Here is a 22,453-nt window from a genome sequence, read left to right as displayed (position 1 = left end):
TTTTTCCTTGTTTCTTCTTCACTATAGCTGGACTGATCATCTTTCTTGTTTCTTGAAACGCTAGGGCAGCTTTTCTACATATTAGCAGGTTTCTGTTCCAGCAGGTTCTCTATAGGAGTGAAGTTTTCCGGTAAAAGTCTCTTCTTATATGCCTCCCTTCAACACAGTTGTACAATAGTTTGACTTGAAAAAGTCTCAACATCATTTTTGCCTCTAGGCAAGCCACAGAGGCATAGCAAGTTCATCTATATTTTCCACTTGAATTTAGCATTTTTTAGAGCTTGATGATTAAGACATATAGCCTAAAACATAATTAAATATGCTACAACACTGAGCATTCAAATGCCTGGCTCACTGAATGTCATGTGGGGTGCTTGCACTCTGTATGGGGAGTCAGGTGCCTCCAAAGAACAAAACCTGACTGCACAAGGAGCTGCTTGCACCAGATGATATGACCCTGGAAGGGGAAGTCATATGGGGAAGCCCATGCAGTCAAGAGCTGCTCACATTTAAAAAAAAAAAAAAATTAAAAATAAAAAGCCCTCTAAACATGAAATGTTAACTAGAGGTTGACCCGTCTCATTTGCTATCTTCCTCACTTCTTTGCCCATGTTTTGGAGAGGATACAGCCTGCATGTTCTCCTCAGGACACTGCCAATAGAGAGGACTGCTGCAAGCTGAACCATGTGGGAAGAGGAGGAGGAGTGGAGAGCCTGTGGTGATGAAGGAGTGGCAGAACAGGACTGGGGAGCTTCCTGAAGCTCTTAGTGCAGCAAGCCCAAGCAAGGGCCATCTCTTTTTATAGAGGCAGAGTCCTGGGGTTTTCCTTGAGAAGTCCACTGTAAGCCAAATCCTATGAGTGCTCTGGATTTCAGAGCATCGGGGTTCAGGCTTGTTCAAAAGCCAGGCTCCTCCCGTCTGGAAGGGCATTGGCTTGTACTATCGGGGAAGAAATGAGGCTGTATCAACTCCAAATCTGTCCCAGGTGTCGTGATTTTTTGAGAGCAATGTGAAGATCCCAGCAGATGAAGGAGAAGACACATGGCAGTAAGATTTCTTCACTGAGATAGAGAGCAACTTCTCATTGCAGCTGTCCTTGAAGTTGGGTAATTCACAGCTGCACGTGAAGTTGGGCAATTCTCCCTTTCTCATAAGGCTGTTTGTATGTGCAATGAGCACCCTAGAATTAAATAAAATCCCAGGCATGGATGGCACTACTCACCAGCTCTGCTTGCCAAAAAGTCTCCACGTGCAGGAGCAGCAATGACTCCTCCAAAGAGCTTCTGCACCCCAGGGTGGAGAAGGCCTCCCAGCGCCAAGCCAATGTGGTGCCAACACATGCTAAAAAGGGTGAGCTGAGGACAGCGATCCGGGCGGGGATTTGCCTGTCCAAGACGTCACAAAGGCGCCACGTAGAAGCCCCGGGCTTTCCAAACAGTTTCGGGGGCCTGCCTGTTGCTTCACTCAGGAGCACGCATGCCCTGTAACCCACACCGAGGGGTCCTGCATGGTGCTGCGGCTGGGAAGATTTTGCTGGAGCCATCGCAAGGCAGAATCTCTCCATGGGGAGAAGCCTGAGGTGTATTAAAAACATAAATCTTCTGTGTCCTGGTGGGGGTCAAGTCATCCCAGTTCTGCATGAGGCTCCACTGCCCACCTGCCCTGCACTGCCCCGTACAGCAGCCTCCCCATAGCCCTATGCTATCCCCTGCCCCCCTTTTTTTTGTGATTGCCCTGCCTGACACGGATACAGGGTGTCCCCAAAGCACCCGGTGTGACTACACATGTGGCTTGTGCCTCCAGGCAGCTGCCCGGCACGCCCCAGAGCTGCTGCCAAGGGGCCCTGCCGAGGCCCACCTGACATTTTATTCCGCGCCAGGTGTGGGTGTTTGGAGTCTCCGTTTTTTCCAGCACTTTCTGAAAGGAGTCTCCACTCACGCTAGTAGTGTGTATTTATTTCACTTCTCTCTCAGCCTGACGGCAAGATGGAAGTGGGCATATTTTAGCCATTTCTTTTCAGAACTACTTTTAGAAGCCGCTAACGGCCTGTGCAGTGACCCCCGTTGCCGGCTGTGTGCCGCGGTGCGGGCCTGCCATCTTGTGGGCCCGGCCTTCCTTGCAGGGCCCTCGCTGCAAGCTTCACGGCTCAGAGCACAATGCCGTGTGCACACGCAGTGTAGTTTGTTTCTTCTTCTTTTTTTTTTTTTTTAATGAGTTTTCCAAAGCAGTTTTAAAATTTTAAAGGTATTTTACGAATAAGAGTGGGAGAAAGCCTGAGGCACCGCCCTGGGGCACACAGCTGATTGTATCATTAGAGAAATGACTGACTACAGAGCAAGTGGACATGTTTTCACAGCCCCAGTAGCTGCAAGTTTTGTGGGGGTCATGGACTGTCCAGATGTCTCCTTCCATTGTCCTGAGGACAGGTATCTCATTATATCTTTGCCAATCTAGACTATAAATTCCCAGCTCACTATTTTTTTTTACGATACGAGCATATGCGTGCTCTGGAGAAGACGAGCAAAAGAGAACAGGGAATGAATGCTACTGAACCGCACAAATAATGAGCGTGATTTACGTGAAATTGCCTGCTTGCTACTGTTGGAACACCACAGTGAAGAGCGAGCATTGCTAATGCTTGTACGTTGGCATGGGAAAGGCTGAGGAAAAAAAAATTTTCTCCCCCATGGCAAGAGGAGAGATCCCAACGCACGGTGGAGCTAGATGATGGCATATGACATGCCCAAGTACAAAGGTAGTCCTACAAAACAGGATTAGGGACTAGCTTTCTCTTCTCAAAATCAGCCTTTTCGTGCTCATTTACTGCTTATCCTGTCTTAGCCCAGGTTCTCCATTTTGCCTAGGTTATGGAACAGTGGTGCCTCAAGTCATTTAAAATAGAGCATTGAACCTGTCTGTTGCCACTGATGGTGAATGCACCAAAGTTAGAGGAGAGGCAGCCACAAAACCTGATGGCATGTATAGCCTCTCCCTTCATCAGGAGCATCTCGGCCCAAGTGAGCAGAGCTTTGTGCATTCCACCTTGCATGACCTTGGGAGAATTGTGGAGTGAAGGCAATGGGAAGAGGTGAGCTTGTGTCTGGTTTTAAGCAAAGAAATGGGAAACTACTGAAACCCTCTTGCCCTTGCTTTTAGCCTCTGCTTACCTTGTTATACGCAAGACACGTGAATTCAATCATCTTCCTATTTAAGAGACAGGTACTCAAGTACCTGTCTTTTAGGTACTAGATATAAGGAAGAAATTTTTTAACAATGAGGGTGGTGAAACACTGGCACAGGTTGCCAAGGGAGGTGGTAGATGCCTCATCCCTGGAAACATTCCAGGCCAGGTTGGATGAGGCTCTGAGCAACCTGATCTGGTTGGAGATGTCCCTGCTCCTCGCAAGGGGGTTGGACTGGATGGCCTTTAACGGTCCCTTCCAACCCAAAGCATTCTATGATTCTAAGTACACTGGAGGATTTCGCCCCAAGGGCTGAGGCTTTTGCAGCTCATTTCTCACTTGGCACATAGGCAAGAGTGTGTGGCATTAACAGCTCAATGGCTTCAGCTCCAAGTGAGCTGGCAAAGGCGGTCTCAGCCCAGAAAGCTTTTCTGTTTTCTTTCCAGCTGTAGCAGTTGGTCAGAGAAACAAGTGGTTTACCAGTTGCTCTCCTTGCAAACCTTGTTTGTCTTCCACACCAAGTTGCTTATAACAGCCTTTGATGCATTGCCACCTTCTCATTTTGGAGAACTTTAAGTTAAATAAACCCTGGACCAAACAGAGGAGAAACGCAGGGCTGCCTGGATGCTAAACTGTGGAGATAGATGCTTAAACAAGAGGCGGCTGGCTACTGAGCCTTTGAGTTTCACAGAAGCAATAGATGAGGCGGAGGAGTGGCACTGAGGGAAGAGGGACAGAGGGTCTCCGAGCAGCACCGTACAGCCCACCAAGGGCAAGCAAAGGGTTGGCAGGTGGGTCCCCATTCGATGAGGGGACACTAGTTCTCAGGCTGAACAGGAAAAGGCAATCTGTCAAGGACAAGGGCACAGCTTTGTAATGGTACAGGGGACCCCTGGAAAGACCGTAAAATGAGAGCAATCAATTAACAAGCTGCTGTGGCTTCAGGAAAGCCATTATAGACATACTAGTGTAATGAGCACATCTGATGCACAGAAGGTATTTAACCTTCAGCCTTATGCCTTATAAAGTACCTCTGGGACACTGGGTAAGGCTGTTAATTATTAGGGTCAGCCTTAGCAGACAGAGGTGTCCTCAAGTATGGGTTGCTGTGATACACTCAGATAATTTCTCCATTATGTGAAAAACTAATTTCTTAAATTGTTCAAGAATTGACAGATTGGCGTCCATTAACCAAGCCTTAACTCATGGCTGTGGGAGCAGTTAGAGGCCACAAGGACTGCAAAACCTATTCACAGGTCCTTGAGTACATTGTGTACACTCACACACACACACACACAGAGGCTACTGTAACAGCTTGGTGCTAGCCATTAGTGAAACAGATAACCAATGCATCTGAAAAGCCTAAGCAGACAATGACAGACGCTGGCTTGAGCAGATGTCCTGATGCTTGAACACTGTTTTCAGGTGCTCTGAGAGCAGAGGATGAAGTCAGTTTGACTTTAAAAAAAAACATATATTGAAAAACTGTAAATTAACAGGATGACAATCAGACCAAAATACCAATTACATTTACTACCAAAGGTGCATAATTTTTTTTTCTGAAAAAATGTGCCATATATCGAACATTTCATGGATTTGATAAACCATGACTTGTTACATTGTTCACCCTTACACTGCAAGACAAATCTCATTGCTCATGTTAATACAGGCCATATAATTTTTTGTACTTAAATGCAAATATTCTTCCCAAGCACAGCCTATGAAGAACCGGTATATTTGGAGTATAGGTAAGTAGGAAAATTCCATTGAGTCACGAAAAGGTTTTATTGTTTTGTCTCAAAGCCAAGCACGACTGGAAAAGCAACTGTCCTAAGCGGAGCTGTTGTACAGGGGCACAGCGCTGAAGGCTTTGCTGCCCAAGCTGGCAAAAACTTGTGGGATTTTGTGCCTGCATTTTGTGGAGGAGAGGGGAAATGGCCGTGTTCCTGTGTCAGAGCATTAGATGTGTCTGAGCTTACCTGCCTGAGCCTCCTCTGGCTGACTGCCTGTGTTGAATCAGAGGAGGCCAAGGAGAGACAGGAGAGAGGAGGAAACGAAACAATGATGGCAATAAAGCCTAATAATACTAACAGTCCTTCAGAGGATCTGTGGGGAGCGAGGTACTGGAATAACTGCTGCCAGCCTTCTGCCAGAAGGGTGACAGAAAGATATGAAACCCTCCCCCAGCATAGATGAAAGGACCAGGGAGTGGGAGTGTGGAAAGAGGGAAGAGCAGCCTCTTTAGGAGAGACTGGAGTTGCAGATGCACCTGCGTGTGCAACCAGAGCCAGGGACCGATGGGCTGCAGTGTGGGTTGCAGGGGCTTGTCCATGGTGCTATAGAGGTAACGGGGGGAAGCCCTGAGCGCTGAGACCTCCCGCAGGCTTAGGCCTTTCTCCTGGTTTGCAGCAGGCTTTCGGCTGTACCGCCAGCTGGTCGTCCAGAACATGTCATCTTCATCTGTCCATCGCGGACTGTTTGGAGGGGAAGGGGCTGGGAGGCAATGCATTCAAAGAGAGCAGTCCTGTTTTGTATCAACACAGGGAGTGGGCGCATGGGCGGACAAAATGAGGGTGCCAGCCACACCAGGCAGAGGGAGGTGAATGTGGCAGCAGCCCTTATCTGCTGAGCTTGTACCCTGGGAGAGATGGCAAAGCCGGGGTGGGGAGGGACATTGCTCTTCCACCTGGAAGGATGTCTGGCTTCTTTTTTTCCCCACAGACATCCTTTATTAGGCTGGCTGCTCCACCTCTCCCCACAAACCTCATCTTAACTGTGTCCTTAGACTGCCATAGCCACAGCATCACCACTGCAGCACCACTGCCGTACCTGTGAGCAGGGGGCAAGCGTCCGCTGGAGAGGCCGTGGGGGTAGAGTGAGCCCAGGTGCACCACATGCCACAGCCATCTTCCCACTGAAACTGGCCAGGCGGCTGTGACTGAAATTTAATTTGCCTGGTGCGTTCAGTGGATATTTTAATCAGCATTTCCTACAATCTACTTGGCAAAGAGGCTCAACTGGCAGCTGCCTGACTGAATGGGCTTTGCACCCAGTCTAACCTTCTCCATTCGCAATTTCCAGTGCTGGAAAACCTCTCTGTCTCACTCTCAGAAGTTTCTATAGCAATCACAGCCGACCTAGCGAAGCATTGAAAATGGCATCCCATTCAGATTGTAATTTTGCCGGACAGTAATTGCTCTTCTCTCCATTGGCCTCTGAAATGTTACTTTTTGGGAGATATCAACCACAACTGGAGGAGACTGGTCCTCTGCCTGTGTTTTCAACAAACTTCGCCTCCCCCACCCCAACTAACTTTGCTAGCAATTTGCAGCGTGTTTGAGCCTAACAGGGAAGCGTTGCTGGGCACACGGTACCTCAGCTACAGGAAAGACTTGATGTGAGCAATGCTTTTACCAAGCCTGCAGGAGAAAACCTCGCTGCCCAACATGTCATGTTGTGACCTGAACATTATCCATCACTGTAGACAGAAAAAGTTACACAAGTGTGTTTGGCTTTACTAATTGTAAAAGACCAGAGGATACAAAGCAAGCTTTTTCTTCATGTCATTGAGCTTACTTTTCCTGGTTCAGTTAACTTCAGCTTAAACAATCACTCCATCTTTTGTTCCGTGCTTCATCTTTCAGCAGCTGTGATGGCTCTTAATTACTGTGACACTGAAGAACTGCACGCTAAAAATATATTAAGTAACAGAACGAAAGGTTTTGCTTCTTGCAAGAAGAGGATGTGGTGGCATTATACCTCAGCTTGTGAAGGAATCAATCAACCATTCCTCAAGCTCTTCTAATAATCTTTCCCTATACTTTTATGGCTTTTGTTGCCTGGTGGAAAAATTAGCTTAAAGCTGAGTAAGGGGAATTGTGGATAAGTGTTTGCAGTTTGGCTTTGGACAGACACAGTGTGATTGCACTCAAAGAATTTGAAGTCTTTGCACTGGCAGCAGTACTTGAATCTGGGAATATAGGATTCACATTGGAAAAGAGTGGATTTTTATAATGATTTAAATGAACAATTTCAGCTAGAGAGTGGATTAACAGAGCCAACTAAACTCTTCACCCTGACAAAGAACTGGCGGGAGGACTATAGAAACTCATCCAAAATTTTACCAACATGAATGCAGAGTAATAGGTCAGCGAGAAGCATTTCTGTATTTTAATGGTGCTCTTAGAATTCAATTCAATTTAAAACAAAAGTTGTTTTACAAATACATGGAGAATGCAGAAGGCTGGAGAGGGAGCAAGTGGCCTGCATCCTCCATCTGCTCCATCCTCCCTCTACTCTTCCATAAGGGACTGCCACTGCAAGTTACTTTTCTCAGCAGACAGAAAGGTAAATGCAGGCACTGCCTCAACCCACGGGTCAGAAATGTCTCCCATTCTGCAGGGGCATGGATGCACCCCAGACCCCACACCCCATATTTCAAATGTGCCAGAGCATCAGGAAACTCCAAGCCCAGGGGCCCTGGGGAAGCTGAGCCCCCGCAGACCTGTGCTCTGACCTCAGAAATGAGGTCGTAGAACAACAGAAGAAAGATGAAGTATCCCAAGATGAGCAGCGCTCTTCTGTGACAAGAGATGGACACGTTGGAGATTGCTCATCTCCGAGAGGAAATGGCTCAGGGGGAAACAAGAGAAACATCCATTGGGCAAACAGAGCTGCAAAGGCAGATTGGCTGCATCTGTTCCCAAAGTATCTTGGAAGAGTCAGCAAAACATGCAAGGGGACTTTCTTTTGAGCAAAATTTCTAATTAGACCCTGATGGCTGACCACTGCAGGATGCTGGAGGCCAAAAAAAAAGAAAGGAACTTAAATCAGTCTGGAGAAGGATCCAATGTTTACATGATTAACAAGGCATACAACTTTTGGCAAGGATGCAGCCTCCTGTTTCACAAACCTGTGTGAATCTCTAACGGGATATTAGGAAGTTTTCTGAATGCTCTTCTCAAACATTGGATACTGTACTGCTACAAGAAAGATAGTGGAGCAAGTTGGTCACAGCTTGATATTCAATACGACGATCTCTCTCTTTGGAAGAAATGAGGAGGTTGATTGTTTCCAGTGGAAGGATAGAAATAGCCTCAAAATTTAACTTCTAAAAAAATTTTACACCACTGGTTTCTGAAGTCTGAATGTAAAACACTGCTGGCTGGCTGTCAGCAAGAACTGTCTGACTATCTGCCGCTAGCATCCATGGGGAAGTGTCATGCTACGGCCTCACTCTCCCATTCTCAACAAAAATAGCTGCTGCATGAGGGCACCTGCACCGGGGTTCTCCAGTTACCTTCAGACCCTCCCCACCCATCAGTTCAAGGACTTCTCTCCCTGCCTAAATGTTAACTAACTGCTTCCCAAGGGGAATTTTCCAGGCTGCATAAAACCTGTTACAACTAACTGCGCAACTAATTGGCCAACAGCAAAAGCAGATCTTAAACATCAAGAATCTCAAATTAACAGAAAAAAAAAGAGCACTTTGATTGTAGTTTGCACTCAGCTGGAGTGTCCCCACCCTCAAGTTGCTAGAGAAAAGAGTCAGAGAAGTGTAAAAAAGGTTCTGAAAACAAAGATTAGGGCTGCTGGCAGCAGTAACTGAGAAGGACAAGTCTGAACTGCCTCTGGAGGAGGACCTTGCTGAGAAGCCCTGCGTACATCTACCAAAAGCTGAGCCATGTGTAGGGCAATGGCCTGCGGTGCTACGGCTCATCCAGGCAACCAACTGCCCAGAAACTGCCAGTCTGGGGTTGCCCCCTGAATACAAAAAAATAATAAAAAAAAAATCTCACTAAGTAACTATCTATTCAGAAAAACATACTTTAAAATAGTGTGAGTAATAAGTGAAATATTTATAAAATCTGTATTTATTAATTTTTATTTATTACAACACAAATTATTCTCAAATAACAGAAGGATTTAACAGTGTTCGGCTTGTTACATATTAAACTCAAAATTATATACTTAAAAATAAAATCTCACAATATAATAGAAGCAAAATCCCAACAGAACTTACAAAGCCACTGTAGTTCACAAGTACATGAACGAAGGTTGTAATGAATCATATAGGAAATTTGTCATTACAAGTAGAAGAAAAATTACATTAATTCATTAGGATTTTAATCAGAAACCCCAGGATTCATTTCCTTTAAAATAGATGCATTATAAAAAAAAACCCAAAGCATCACTACAAACAGGCACGTGGTGTTTAGTTGACGGCATTAATTCTGTAACCCAAACAATCTATTTTGAGTAGTTAAATTATTTTTTGCACTATTTACATACTTTACTGAAGTATTTGCATCCCAGAGCCTCAGCAAGCATCTTAGAATATTATTGCGTGAAGCCTGGCAGCACTCCAATGTCAGCAAATAAGAAAATAACATCATTCCCATTTTAGCAATAGGGAAACCGAGGCACTAGGATTATTCAGATCCAGGTAACTGGAGACAGAAAACGCCTGGATCTTGATCCTCTTAGATAGGTCTTGACAGAGAGACTAGTCTTCCTCCCTGTTAGATGGCTGGTGACCGTGCTGAGCACTGCTGGAAACCTGGTCAAGATTTTTCATGTTTAAATTGCTGCAAAATAGGTGACATCTATCCAGCTATAGTGTCATTATGATCACCTTTACTCAAAAAAAAGCCATTAATGGTTTTCCTTTTCAGATCAAAAAGCAGCAACCCCAAGAAGTGTATCTTCAATCCCTCCAAAGACCTTTGGAAGGCTGGCTCATTATTCCCAAAATACTGCAATTGTTCCCTCAATGTGCGCAAAGGTAAATACAGAAACCCAGTAGCTTGAAAGACAGACTAGCATTATTTATAAAAAAATGTAAGTAAGAGCTACTGCACAAGAATTTGAAATGAAAATACAGCTTAAAAGATAAAACGTCTTTAGGGACGGAGCAACTACGCTCACAGAAGCTGCAATTTAAATTTTCGGGCATTGGGAACGTTCCTCCATCAATCAAGTATTTGAAATAAGTTAGCTGAGAGATTCTCAGGCAGGACATGGCCTTTATAAATCAACATGAAAGGTTTCACATGGTCCATAATCACAAGGATTTTACTTCCTGTGACAGCAAAATATCATACCGCATCAGTTAGGTTACTCGAAAAGACCTTTAAAAATAACTTGGCAATAATGTTTGCTGAATGACTAAAAGGGAAATAAAAACATGTTGCAGATCTGAGATGACGTGAATTTGCCAAGTTAAGAAAAACCTAACAAGCCCATACTCAACCTTAGGATCCAGCATAAATCCAGCAATTTTAAGGCCATTAAGGAGTATGCATAATTTATTCACAGGCATCTCATGGTTCACATTTTGGCAACTAACACATCTTACTGTGGGAACAAGAAGTCACAGATTGCTGCTGTGTCACAGCAGTGGGGACCAGGCCAGGCAGCGGGGGACAGGACTGCTGGGAGCGTAGGTGACCCAGTGCAGAACTTACCCAGTGTTGTCCATTGTGCCTCAATGCCAGATTCTGGCCAGCGCCAGTTGCCTGGAAGTTGTTTGGCCTCAGAAGAAGCCTCCCCCAAATTCGCTATTAGAAAGAGATTATGTATGCTACAGCATTATTAGCAGCATTGAAAAATAAGCATGTAGGGCCTCACTTTCTTCAGGGAAGTGGACAGACATAAATATGCTGCTTCTGTGGTTACTGTGGGGATCTCTGCCCCGGCATCTGGCCTGGCTGACAAATTGGTCCCATCAATCTCCTTGTGGTCCTGGCCTAAAAGTGCCCATCCACACTTTGCAGTGCAACCACAAATACTGCACAGTGATTTAAGTACTTTTTCTTGCTTATAGCCTCTATCACCCCCCAAACCCTTCTGGAACATTCCCCATTTTTTTCTCATTGATTACTGCGGGCGCCCACCAATGACTCCCAAGAGATGGCTTCCTTGCTGGCCAAGGAAAGACTGCACTGTGGTTTTATTTAGGAATATGCCCTGGAAGCAGCGCTCGCTCAGGAAGCTTTTGGGAACTTCCCTCCTGTGGTTTGACAGAGCTCACCTACATCCCAGGAGGCTTTTAGTGATACCTGAGTCCCACCGCATTTAGGAGCTTCCAAAAACCTGGGGTATCTGGGTTTGGGATGGGTGCTCAGATTGCAGAAAAGCCTCAAATACCGGTAGGCAAAGCTGCACCAGTTGGTGCACAAGCACATCTGCCCAGGGGGCTCCAGGGAGCCCCTGGTTAAATGACGTTGGTCATCACCCACGCAGACTGTGAAGAAACGCTTCACTTCCCTGGCCCGAGACAGCCTCCGTGGAAATGCAGAACCTGCCAGAACCTCCTCTCTCTCTCACACATCCCAAGCATCTCACCTGTGTTCTGCAAGATTATGCATTTGCCCTGAACCACATGAGGGAGGAGGACATACAGGCTAAATATAGAAACCGTTTTTAAAATAATGTAAATAAATATCCAGATGCAAGATGCTTTAGGGTCTCTAGCACCACCTCCCACTTTCCCACAATACATTCTGGTACAAACAAGGCAGGAGGTATTTGAATGCCACTGGAAGAAAAGTCAAGGCTGACGCTTCAGGAGAGTTCTCAGTGCAGGCCCAGGCTGATGCGTATAGACTGCCACATATAAATACAGAACCACGCACACTTAAATTAGATATATTAGTTATATCTATATTTATATATACGTATAAATAAGTATACATATGTGTGTGTATAAACAGACACACACGCATGAATCTCAATAGCCCCTCTGTTGAGAAACCTAATAAAAATCTCTGAAAATATCCAATTATTTGGATATTCTTAAGTATAAGCAATGTATTATGATTGGGTTTTTCATAAATATGCATTAAAATTCTCCATGGTAGTCACCCTTGTGGGAGTAACAACATAGTTGCATAAGTTGTAAACTATAAATATAGGCTTTAAACATTCTTTGAAGAACAGGTATAGCCAGAATAGGTAACTTTCAGGGCAAACAGAAGTGATCAGAACAGAAAATCAGACTTGAGCACATGGCTCCATCTGTATTGCCATAGCACATGCAAGTGTACAGCACCTCTCCAGTCCTCCCCAGAAGTCCCTTTTAAAAGCTTTCTGTAATTGTGATGGAGGTTACAACTGAAGCAATGTAATCAAGCTTAACAAAGGCAGAGAAGAATATTTTTTATAATAGATACAGTACAAGAAAAAGGTCATGTTACAAAATCCAAGAAAACCTCTCAAATTTGGGGAGAGTATGTTATATATCTCCTCCCTAAGAAATAAGGGCAATCTTTTCAGTCCATTTGCATAATATTTTTCCCTATTCAGAGTTTCTAAAAAATGCTCTTAAAATGCCTTTTTATAAAAATACACTATAGGCCAATATGTGCAATACCATATTTTGTTTCAGCTAGATTAAAGCCAAGAATGACACAATGTCATTTTTAACTAAAAGAAAGTTTCCAGCCACAAACACGAGGATGGGTGATATGTTTTGGGGAACCAGTTAATATCCCATCTTTTCCACAAAACACATTCCTATTGTAACACGATAAATTGCCTTGGCAGTACTCTCTACCCCTCTCCCCAGATCAGAGCAGGTGTGCTAACCAGCAATGGAAGATTTGGTATAGATGAAGCCTGAGAAAATTCAGGGTCGAGGTATGTCACTGGTGTAGAGGCAGCATATCCAGGCTTGCAAGAACTGCAAAATTGAGGAAGAATATTAACTTGCACTTCCATGTTGCACTATACCCGGTCTTATCATAGTTTCTTTTACCATACATGATCCTTAGATCTTAATCTTGTACAGTTTCAAGTGCCTTCAAGCTCCTCCTCAGGCTTCTCTCTTGGTTCACACTGTCAGTTTTCAATGAACCAGATGGAGCAACAGTCTGATTACAAGAAAATCCTAGGAGCCTGAAAGCCAGCAGGTGGCTACACACAGAAAACAGGGAAAAAAACCCACCCCAGAATACACTACAGAGGAGTTCCAGGGCTCTAAGCAGGGACCTATACAACATCAGAGGTTCATAAAGAAAGCATTTGATTTTTCTTTTGTGCAAACTGCACTGTACATGACAGAAGCAGTGCATAAACTATGAAGTGCCCTCTTTGTGTGACATTGTAAACCTACTGTTGAACCCTCCATGGGCCATTAACTTTGTCTCTAGACCAATTCTCCAGAAAAATTCTAATCCCATTAAACTTCCTGAACATCCAAGTTATGTTTTACAGAAAAGAAAACGAAAGCAAAATTTCATATGTCCACCCACTGCTGGTAAAGAAAAATAACCAAGTCCTCATGTCTTAGGCACAAAAACACACTGATGAAAGAAAACATGGTCCAGATGATAAAGTGCAATTATTAATTCAGTTGTGCTAAAAACCTTTCCAATTCTGTAGTTTTACTTCTTGGTCATTTTATTCAACTTTTAATTATAATGCTTTTTTGCTTCTGTCCCCATCTTTCCAGTACTGTTCAGTTTGCATTTCTGTAAGCCGTGAGACAGTACGCTGAAAGGCAAAGATTTCCTCTTCTCCTGTAAACATGGAGAGTCCTTTGGCAGATTCCTACATTAATACACAAAAATAGTACCAAAAATTGTGAGAGACAGCTGTACTGAAGCGCATCCTAGCTAACTCCTAAGGCTGAGTGCTTTACAGGCTTGGACAATACAAGATAGCAGCATGGCAAGGCAAAATAAAATTAACCTCCAGAAATTAAAGAAAAGCACCTATTTCAGCTAGATAACCCTCTGAAGAAACACAGCAAAGCAATAATTTGGATTTAAAACAACATGACGACATGCTAACCATCTATTTTCACTTGCCTGATGACTAATTGTATACTAATTTAGACAAATAATTTAAAAATTCATTAACAATAACTAAGTAATAGAGAAAAGGGGAAACAGAATAAGCAGCATGCAAAATAGTACTGATGGTGAGGATTTGTGAGGCAGTCCTCTATAGTCTACAAAGAGATAGAACAGACCATCTTTTATTTCTGCATTTTAAATGTAGGAGCTAAACTTAAATCAGTATTTTCATACATGGTTGAACAGATATAATGGTTAACAATCAAAACGACCCCAAAACTTATGCAAAATGCTTCTAGATATTGTGACATTTTCTTTGGCTATGAGTAAATAACATAACATGCAATTATAAGAGTGACAGATCCACTGCAGAAAAAGCAGCAAATCACTAGTTAAATGTTTACTTGATTCCTCTTCCTAAAATGCTGCTTTAATTATGAGACTAAAACCAATTTTGTTACAAAAGGAAGAGGATGTTAATATCATGTACCTGGCTCAAGTCCAAATCATCCATCAACACTCTGTTGTCCTCTAGCTCACCATTGTCATGTTCTACCAGGAACAAGCTTTGGAGAGGAGTCACTGCAGAACAGATAATACGCACCTGCGAGAAGGGAAACAGGCAACAATACCATCACTTGGGCTTTACAAAAAAGAGATAAAATACACGTTTTATGAAAAGCAAACTTCAAATTATGACCTTGGTTTTTTCCGAGGTATTCTCCCTTTCTCTTATTAGCACTGCTGTTAACAGCTTTACCTGACTTAGTCATTGGGAATATTAACCTTACAGGATCTTTTTCTCAATAACAACTCATGTAACTTTTACTTACAGAACAGCATAACTGCTATTAAATGCTCAGAATATCTGCTATACAGGCAATGAGGTCACAATCAAGTTTACTTTCTAAAAAAACAGCTATAAAGTGTTAGTAAACAATGCTTGCTTTCCCCTCATAGTTAGATTTCTCTGCATAGGCAAGTGCACTGCACACTTATTCCCATCTAAAGAATGTTTAAATTCTAAATTTCCCAGAACACTGAGTTGAGCCACTCTTGCTTTCACCTACGCTACTCAAATGCACATTATTTGCTAATAACAATAACCATGCTGTTTTCATGTCTGCTGGCAGGAGATACAACGTGGTGCGAGATACAGGATCTCTGGGGGGCTGCAATGAAGGCAGATTGAAATATTATTACAGAAGGAGACACTTATTGAGAGCACGCAGGCAAAATGTCTGCATTGTGGACAGGTCTCCACAAATATGCTCTCTCAGAAATTTTTTTCCAAACAACTACTTGTGACAGGAGTTTAACACTTGTGTTTTTCCTGTGCAGGAAGTAATAGAAAGTGGCTGTTTGTTTACAGTTCTTAATGACAGCACATAGATAGAGCAGATCATACCCTCTCCTAATTGTAACACTCTATTATTAATTTATAAATATTAACATATCCTCTTAGAAACTGTCCACTTCCAAATCATAAAGCACAAAGGATCTGGCTGACTTAAATGAGACTACTCATATGCTTAGTTAGTTCAATACCTTGCTGAATCAGTGCCTTTCTGATCATCTCACCAGGACATTCTTGAAAAAAAATCTCAATCGATATTTCCTGATTGCATAAATATTTAAGTGTCTGCATATATAATCACACATAAGATAGGGTTTCATATCTTGTATTACTCTTAAAAAATAATCTTAAACATGAACTTTCCTTTGTTTTACTAGTGCTGATTTTGCTTCCATGATTGAAACCTCTATAAATTCACACGAAGTGCTGCATTTATCAGTACTATTCCATTAGCAGTTCTGCAACCTAATGTAAAGCCTACAGTGATTGTTTCCTTTAAACTCAATAATGTAACTATACTATTAACTCCTCAGTACTCTGTTCAGGAAGGCACTGATTCCTGACCAACTGCCCGTACGGATTAAAATTTAAAAAATTTAAATTTACTTCAGCACAGTTGGCAGCACAATCTTTCATTATTACAATGATGACATGGCTTCTGTGGTTTTCCTGGGTTAGGAAAGAAATAACATCCCTATTCAAGAAAAGCAAATAAGCTCAGGCTTATATTTACAGTCAAGTATAATACTCACAGAAATAAAAAAAAAAAAACAAACCTGCTTATTTGCTTTTATTGTGATAGGGCCTTTTTTGTGAAGCTGGAATGATATTTCTTTGCAGTGCTAGTTCATTCTGCTTATGTTTTCCAAATCATTACTACAGAAAGCCTTACCTCAAACCAACTGTAATAGCCAGGTTTTAGTGTGCCAAATGTTATTCCTATACATACAGGAAAGGCTTGGCTCTCACCTTATGCTCATAAAAGGTATCAATAAGAGTAATGAAACGACGAGCTTGTGTCCTTTTTGCCATTGTAAGAAGCGGTATGTCACGAACAAAGACTGTGTCAAAATGCTTCGATATTTCCAAATAGTCACTGGCGCCAAGAGGCTGAAACAAAACAAACCATAAGAAATGGAAACCCAATATAGAATTATACATAAACACTGTATCTTGAAATACTACAATTACAGAAGAGAGGGTGTAAAGTCTTGACCATACTCTTATTTTTGTTTCTTCATATCTTGCTTCAGGAATGCTTGTTTGCCCTTACTGACATAGGTATATACAGATGCTCATTCATACCGTTGACTTTACCTGAACAGTGTTCGATAGTTAAAAATGTGGCTCTTTTGCATCCTGACGATGTTATGATCTCTCTGACAACCTCAAACAAAATAATCACTATAAACCATAATCCATAGAAGAAAAGAAAAAACATAGTTAAGCTATGAAGTCAACCTAAAGCATAAATAATCTGAACAGCTATTAGGATGCTTTCCAGCAGCAAATTTTAAAAATGCAAATACATAGGCTGGTTACTGAATCATAGGTAGACCTGCATTTAGTTCACCCAAGACAAACCTAGATTGAATAAAAATCTTATGTTCTAAGTACTGAAAGCAACAGGAAACAGACAAAAATACAATTTTGTAGCAGTTCCTTTGTTCATGGTTGCACCTGTGATGATGAAATAAAAATCTATAGTAAGAACTTATTAGTTTCTATTAGTTTCTCTAAACCATCAACAGAAGAGATGTACAAATAGTAGCAGCTCATTCAAGGGCATATTCAACTACATTAATTTAAAATTACTTTTTAATTACATGGAAGGTAATTTTTCCTGCAAGATCTACCCTATTAGTACTGCAGGCAGAACTTTATCTTGAGTTATTAAGTCATTGTATTTAGGAGGAAAACTTCATACTCCTGAAACTCATCCCATTAGTTCTACTTGTGCGAGTACTTCAGTATCTTGGACACAACTACTCCATAGAGCAAGACCAGCAGCATTTTGCAGGATGCTGGTCACAACTCCCTTCCCAGCTAATGAAATGTGCTGTACCAACAGTATAATATGGTTATAAAGCACTGCAAGACTTTAAAACCAGGAAATAAAAAAATATTTTCTCTAACTGAAATTGCTAGACAAATTTGCCATAGGCCAAACATCTTAACTAACCGCTTAACCAGAACCCTTCTGCAAGAAGTTATTTTGAGCAGTTATTAATGACTGTCCATGAGCAGGACTTCTGGTTTTACTTAGGCACAAGAGTGAAAAACCCATAGAAATGGTCTACACGTAAGCACAGGAGAGTGAAGCCCTGATGGCATTCCAAAAATTCTTCTGAAAATTAATGGGAATAAGCTACAGCTTCTCACCAGCTAACCCCCAGGTAGGTACTAAAGCCTCTGACTTCGTCAGTTCTCATTTGCAGTCTCATGAATCACCCTGCTTCCCCACTCACAACCACACAACTTCCCTGTGGCACCTATGGAAAAGAATTATTACAAAACTTCCAAGTGTTTTTAGCAGTGTTTAAGAGCAGTATATACTATATCCTCTCCTCAAAGTTATATATACTCTTTATTTTCTCCCTCCGTTTCAGTCCCACCGCCACTATTATGGACTTCTTAACCAGAAACCAAGAAACTAATCATGAGGGCCACTGGCAACAGCTTCATGCATCACCTCTGAAAAGATCTCATCTGGACAAAGAGTAGCTGAACGTGAGAGGTTTTGATGAAATAAAGCATGAAAAGGTTACAGAAAGAGAAAGGAACTGGCAGATGGAAACATTACAGAGCTAGCCCACTGCATACCTCACTGTCAGACACAAGTAATAGCCAGTTGCACAAGTCATACCAAGTGCAAAACAAAACAATGGAAGCACTAAAAGCAACACATACTAGGATGTTGCTGGAGATTTTTAAGATTGGTGGTAAGCAAACAGTTTAGGTAACAGTAATTTTTATGGCACGCGTAGGACTGAAGCACTGTTAAGTACAGAGAAGATAAAGTATGCCTGTTTGCTGAGTACCTGAAAGGGACATCAGCAGTGATCTAATTGCATGTGAGAAAAGCAATAATTTCTTATGTCTTTCTTTAGGTAAGAAATTACAGACATCATTGCTGAATATTCAGGTTCATTCTTTTATCACATGAAGAGCCTAAACACTCTTCTGCCAAAGCCCAAAACCCTGAGGATTTATTCTGTCTTGTCCCAATGCGATATACTTTCTCACTCGAACCATATGAATACACCCTCCTCATTTCAAAGTATCAAATATTAAAGGCTGATTCCTAAAATAAATAAATAAATAGAAATTAAAAGCTTTGAACTTTCGCAAAATCTGCAAACTGAGGCACCCGACTGCTGAGCTATGCATCTAAGAACTTGGTGGGCACCTTGGTGGATATCCAGATAGGGAAATGAAAAACCTGGGGAGTAAGAGGGAGGAAACAGGTGGAGGAAAAAAACAGGGCTAATGCATTTCAAATAGGAAAAAGAAAGATAGAATACTTCTTTTGCTTTTTATACAGACATAAAACCACAGTTCACAGAGGGTTACAATATGCATCTTTATCACAGCCAAACAAGAATTCAATCTACTTCAGCAGTGCAAAAAGCAGGCAATTCAAAAATTCCTCTAATTAAGGACATAAAAGGCAGACCATTTCGAGTTGTTTAACAAGAACTTCTGAAACACCTAGCCCAGCACTAAGTGATAATATTCTGCAAATGTTGGCAGAAATGTCCCTCTGGAGACTCCAAAATCTTATGATCAGAAAGATCTGAGCCTAGCAGCCATGAGTAAGTTTGTACCTCCCTTCCAAGACTCAAGTCTGGTGAGACACAACTGAAACTCCAAGTCAGCCAGTCTGTTGTTCTACATGACTCAGCAGGCATCAGCTGTAGTTCTTTGCATAGAAAAGTTCTCAAACCCTCTCCTTTTAGGGTTTAGGAGGACATAACCTTGGAGATGAAGCCAAAGCTTTTAATCTTCTTCTCAACATGACTTACCTTCATACTGGACAAGTCCTTTAATTTCTTTCTGCCTTAGTCTACTTACTGTAAAAAGGAACAACCAGCAAATTTGCAAATGCTCCGGGGACAGTCTAAAGCCCTTTTTGTATTATTCTAACCTCGGTACTGGCCCACTTTCCATGCTGCCTGCAACTGCTTTGAAGCTTTTCTAACTCACCAGCTACATTCAAAATGCTCCAAATGCCGGCGACCACAATGTAGGGGCACCCTGACAGCTTCCTAGGTCACACTCTCACTGGCCTGTTGCCCTTGCAAAACTGGCATGAGGCTGGCACGAGCACCCATGTACCAACTCTGTGCCACACAGGAAAGAGGGTTCAAGGCCACATTGCACCACTGCTAGAGATTCTGGCTGTACATTCCATTACAGAAACTCTACTGAGGAGTAGATTTCTGCTGTTTCAGCAGCCAGCTGCCCTCCCCTCGCCTTCACAGTATTGCCTACAGGCTCTTTTTTCCTCACCTTGCAGCAAGTACTGGCTGGGTCCTGACTGCCAACGATACAGGCTTGGGACAAGATGACAAGATTACTGGCAAATGATTTTAGACACTTACCGTTGTCCTCTGGATAACCCTCCAGGGCTGAAATTTATTTTACAAACCTCACCCAGTCACAGAAAGTATTCCATTTTAGTCAGTAGCATACATGAAGGTATTACTTCCTCTGAAGTTGCTAATGAAGCTACAAATCCTCCTAATATTGACACATATATATTAAATCCTCTTATTAAAAGTTTAGCCTGATTAATCTGGTCCTCTGAACAACATCCTAAAAATAACAGCTTGATTTGGTGTGCGTTTCTGGCATTGTCTGATCTTTTTTGTTTCATCAAATGATGAAACAAAAAAAAGTTGATGTATCGATCAAAATTCAACTTCAGAACCATAACGCATTTATGTAACAATTGTCACTTACCGTTTGTTACCAGTTCTTTCACATGCTGCAATATTATTGTATTATTGTTCCTGCCATGTGTATACAAGGTAAAACTGTTGTAGATTTTTGTCATTAACTCTGATGCCAGGAGTCTGTACTGTTTTATGGTCAGTATTTATTTTATGGTTGACAGAGTCCCTTGGGAGGCACTCTTGAAGGAGTCCAGGAAGGCTGGACATTCTTCAAGAAGGAAATCTTAAAAGGTGCAGGAGGAGGTTGTCCTCATGTGCTGAAAGACAGGCTGTCGAGGAAGAAGACCAGCCTGGCTAACAGAGAGCTTTGGCTGGAACTCAGAAAAAAAAGAGTTTATGACCTTTGGAAGAAGATGCAGACAACTCAGGAGTACTACAAGGATGTTGTGAGGTTATGCAGTGAGAAAATTAGAAGGGCCAAGGCCCAGCTAGAACTTAATCTGGCTACTGTCATAAAAGACAATAAAAATGTTTCATTAGCAAAAAAAAGGAGGCCTAAGGAGAATCTCCATCCTTTCCTGGATGCCAGGGGGGAGAAATACTGACAAAGAATGAGGAAAACACTGAGGTATTTAATGTCTTCTTTGCCTCAGTCTAACAGTAAGACCAGTTGTTCTCCAGGTACCCAGCCCCCTGAGCTGGAAGCCAGGGACAGAGAGCAGACTGAAGCCCCCATAATCCAAGGGGAAATGGTTAGTGACCTGCTACGCTGCTTAGACACACACAAGGAGTCAGATGAGATCCACCCAAGGGTACTGAGGGAGCTGGTGGAAATGCTCACCAAGCCACTTTCCGTCATTTACTGGCAGTCCTGGCTAACCAGGGAAGTCCCAGTTGACTGGAGGTTAGCAAACCTGACACCCATCTACAAGAAGGGCCAGCAGGAGGATCTGGGGAACTACAGGCCTGTCAATCTGATCTCAGTGTCAGAGAATGTTATGGAGCAAATCATCCTGAGTGCCATCACATGGCACATACAGGACAACCAGGGGATCAGGCCCAGCCAGCATGTGTTTGCGAAAGGCAGGTCCTGCTTGACTAACCTCATCTCCTTCTATGACAAGGTGACCTGCTTAATGGATGAGGGAAAGGCTGTGGATGTTGCCTACCTGGACTTTAGTAAAGCCTTTGACACTTTCCTACAGAATTCTCCTGGAGAAACTGGCTGCTCATGGCTTAGACAGGTGTACTCTTTGTGGGTAAAAAAACTGGCTGGATGGCCGAGCTCAAAGAGTGGTGGTGAAAGGAGTCAAATTCAGTTGGTGGCCTCTCACAAACGGTGTTCCCCAAGGTTCAGTTTTGGGGCCAGTTCTGTTTAATATCTTTATCAATGATCTGGACAAGGGGATTGAGTGCACTCTCAGTGAGTTTGTGGACAACACCAAGTTGGGTGGGAATGTTGATCTGCTTGAGGGTAGGAATGCTTTACAGAGCGATCTGGACTGGCTGGATTGATGGGCCAAGGCCACCTGTATGAGGTTCAACAAGGCCAAGTGCTGCATCCTGCACTTGTGTCACAACAACCCCATGCACTGCTACAGGCTTGGGGAAGAGCAGCTGGAAAGCTGCCCAGCAGAAAAGGACCTGGGGGTGTTGGTCAACAGCCAGCTGAACGTGAGCCAGCAGTGTGCCCAAGTGGCCAAAAGGGCCAATAGCATCCTGGGCTGTATCAGAAACAGTGTGGCCAGCAGGAGTAGGGAAGTAATCGTCCTCCTTTACTTGGCATCAGTGTATCATGTTCAGATTTGGCCCCCTCACTACAAGAAAGACATTGAGGAGCTGGATTATGTCCAGAAAGGGGCAACAAAGCTGCTGAAGGGTCTGGAGCGCAAGTCCTGTGAGGAGTGGCTGAGGGAACTGGGGTTGTTTAGTCTGGAGAAAAGGAAGCTGCGTGGAGACTTTATCACTCTCTACAACTACCTGAAAGGAGACTGTAGCGAGGTCGGTGTTGATCTCTTCTCCCAAGTAACAAGCCATAGGACGAGAGGAAATGATCTCAAGTTGCACCAGCGGAGGTTTAGACTGGATATTAGGAAAATTTTCTTTACTGAGAGTGGTCAAGCATTTGAACAGGCTGCCCAGGGAGGTGGTGGAGTCACCATCCCTAGAAATGGTTAAAAGACATGTGGATGTGGTGCTTAGGGACATGGTTTAGTG

At 42.9% G+C, this 22,453-nt stretch overlaps 1 protein-coding gene across 2 annotated transcripts in view; it reads right to left on the bottom strand.

Moving 5' to 3' along the window:
• Positions 1 to 10,316: 10,316 nt before the first annotated feature.
• AFG1L (AFG1 like ATPase) overlaps positions 10,317 to 22,453 on the bottom strand; it is a 70,419-nt gene continuing 58,282 nt past the window's right edge. For both annotated transcript variants that reach the window (XM_086744902.1, XM_086744903.1), the window contains 3 exons: positions 16,308 to 16,448; positions 14,472 to 14,585; positions 10,317 to 13,733 (listed from right to left, as the gene is read on the bottom strand). In XM_086744902.1, the coding sequence (XP_086601028.1) occupies positions 13,599 to 13,733; positions 14,472 to 14,585; positions 16,308 to 16,448 (390 nt within the window). In that variant the 3' untranslated portion in view covers positions 10,317 to 13,598. The remainder of the gene's footprint in view (positions 13,734 to 14,471; positions 14,586 to 16,307; positions 16,449 to 22,453) is intronic.

Source organism: Chlamydotis macqueenii, chromosome 3 (assembly GCF_036417535.1).
Source record: "Chlamydotis macqueenii isolate bChlMac1 chromosome 3, bChlMac1.mat, whole genome shotgun sequence".
NCBI classification, from domain to species: Eukaryota; Metazoa; Chordata; class Aves; order Otidiformes; family Otididae; genus Chlamydotis; species Chlamydotis macqueenii.
Note: the sequence above shows the minus strand (reverse complement) of the source record. Positions and strands in the feature narration are given on the sequence as shown.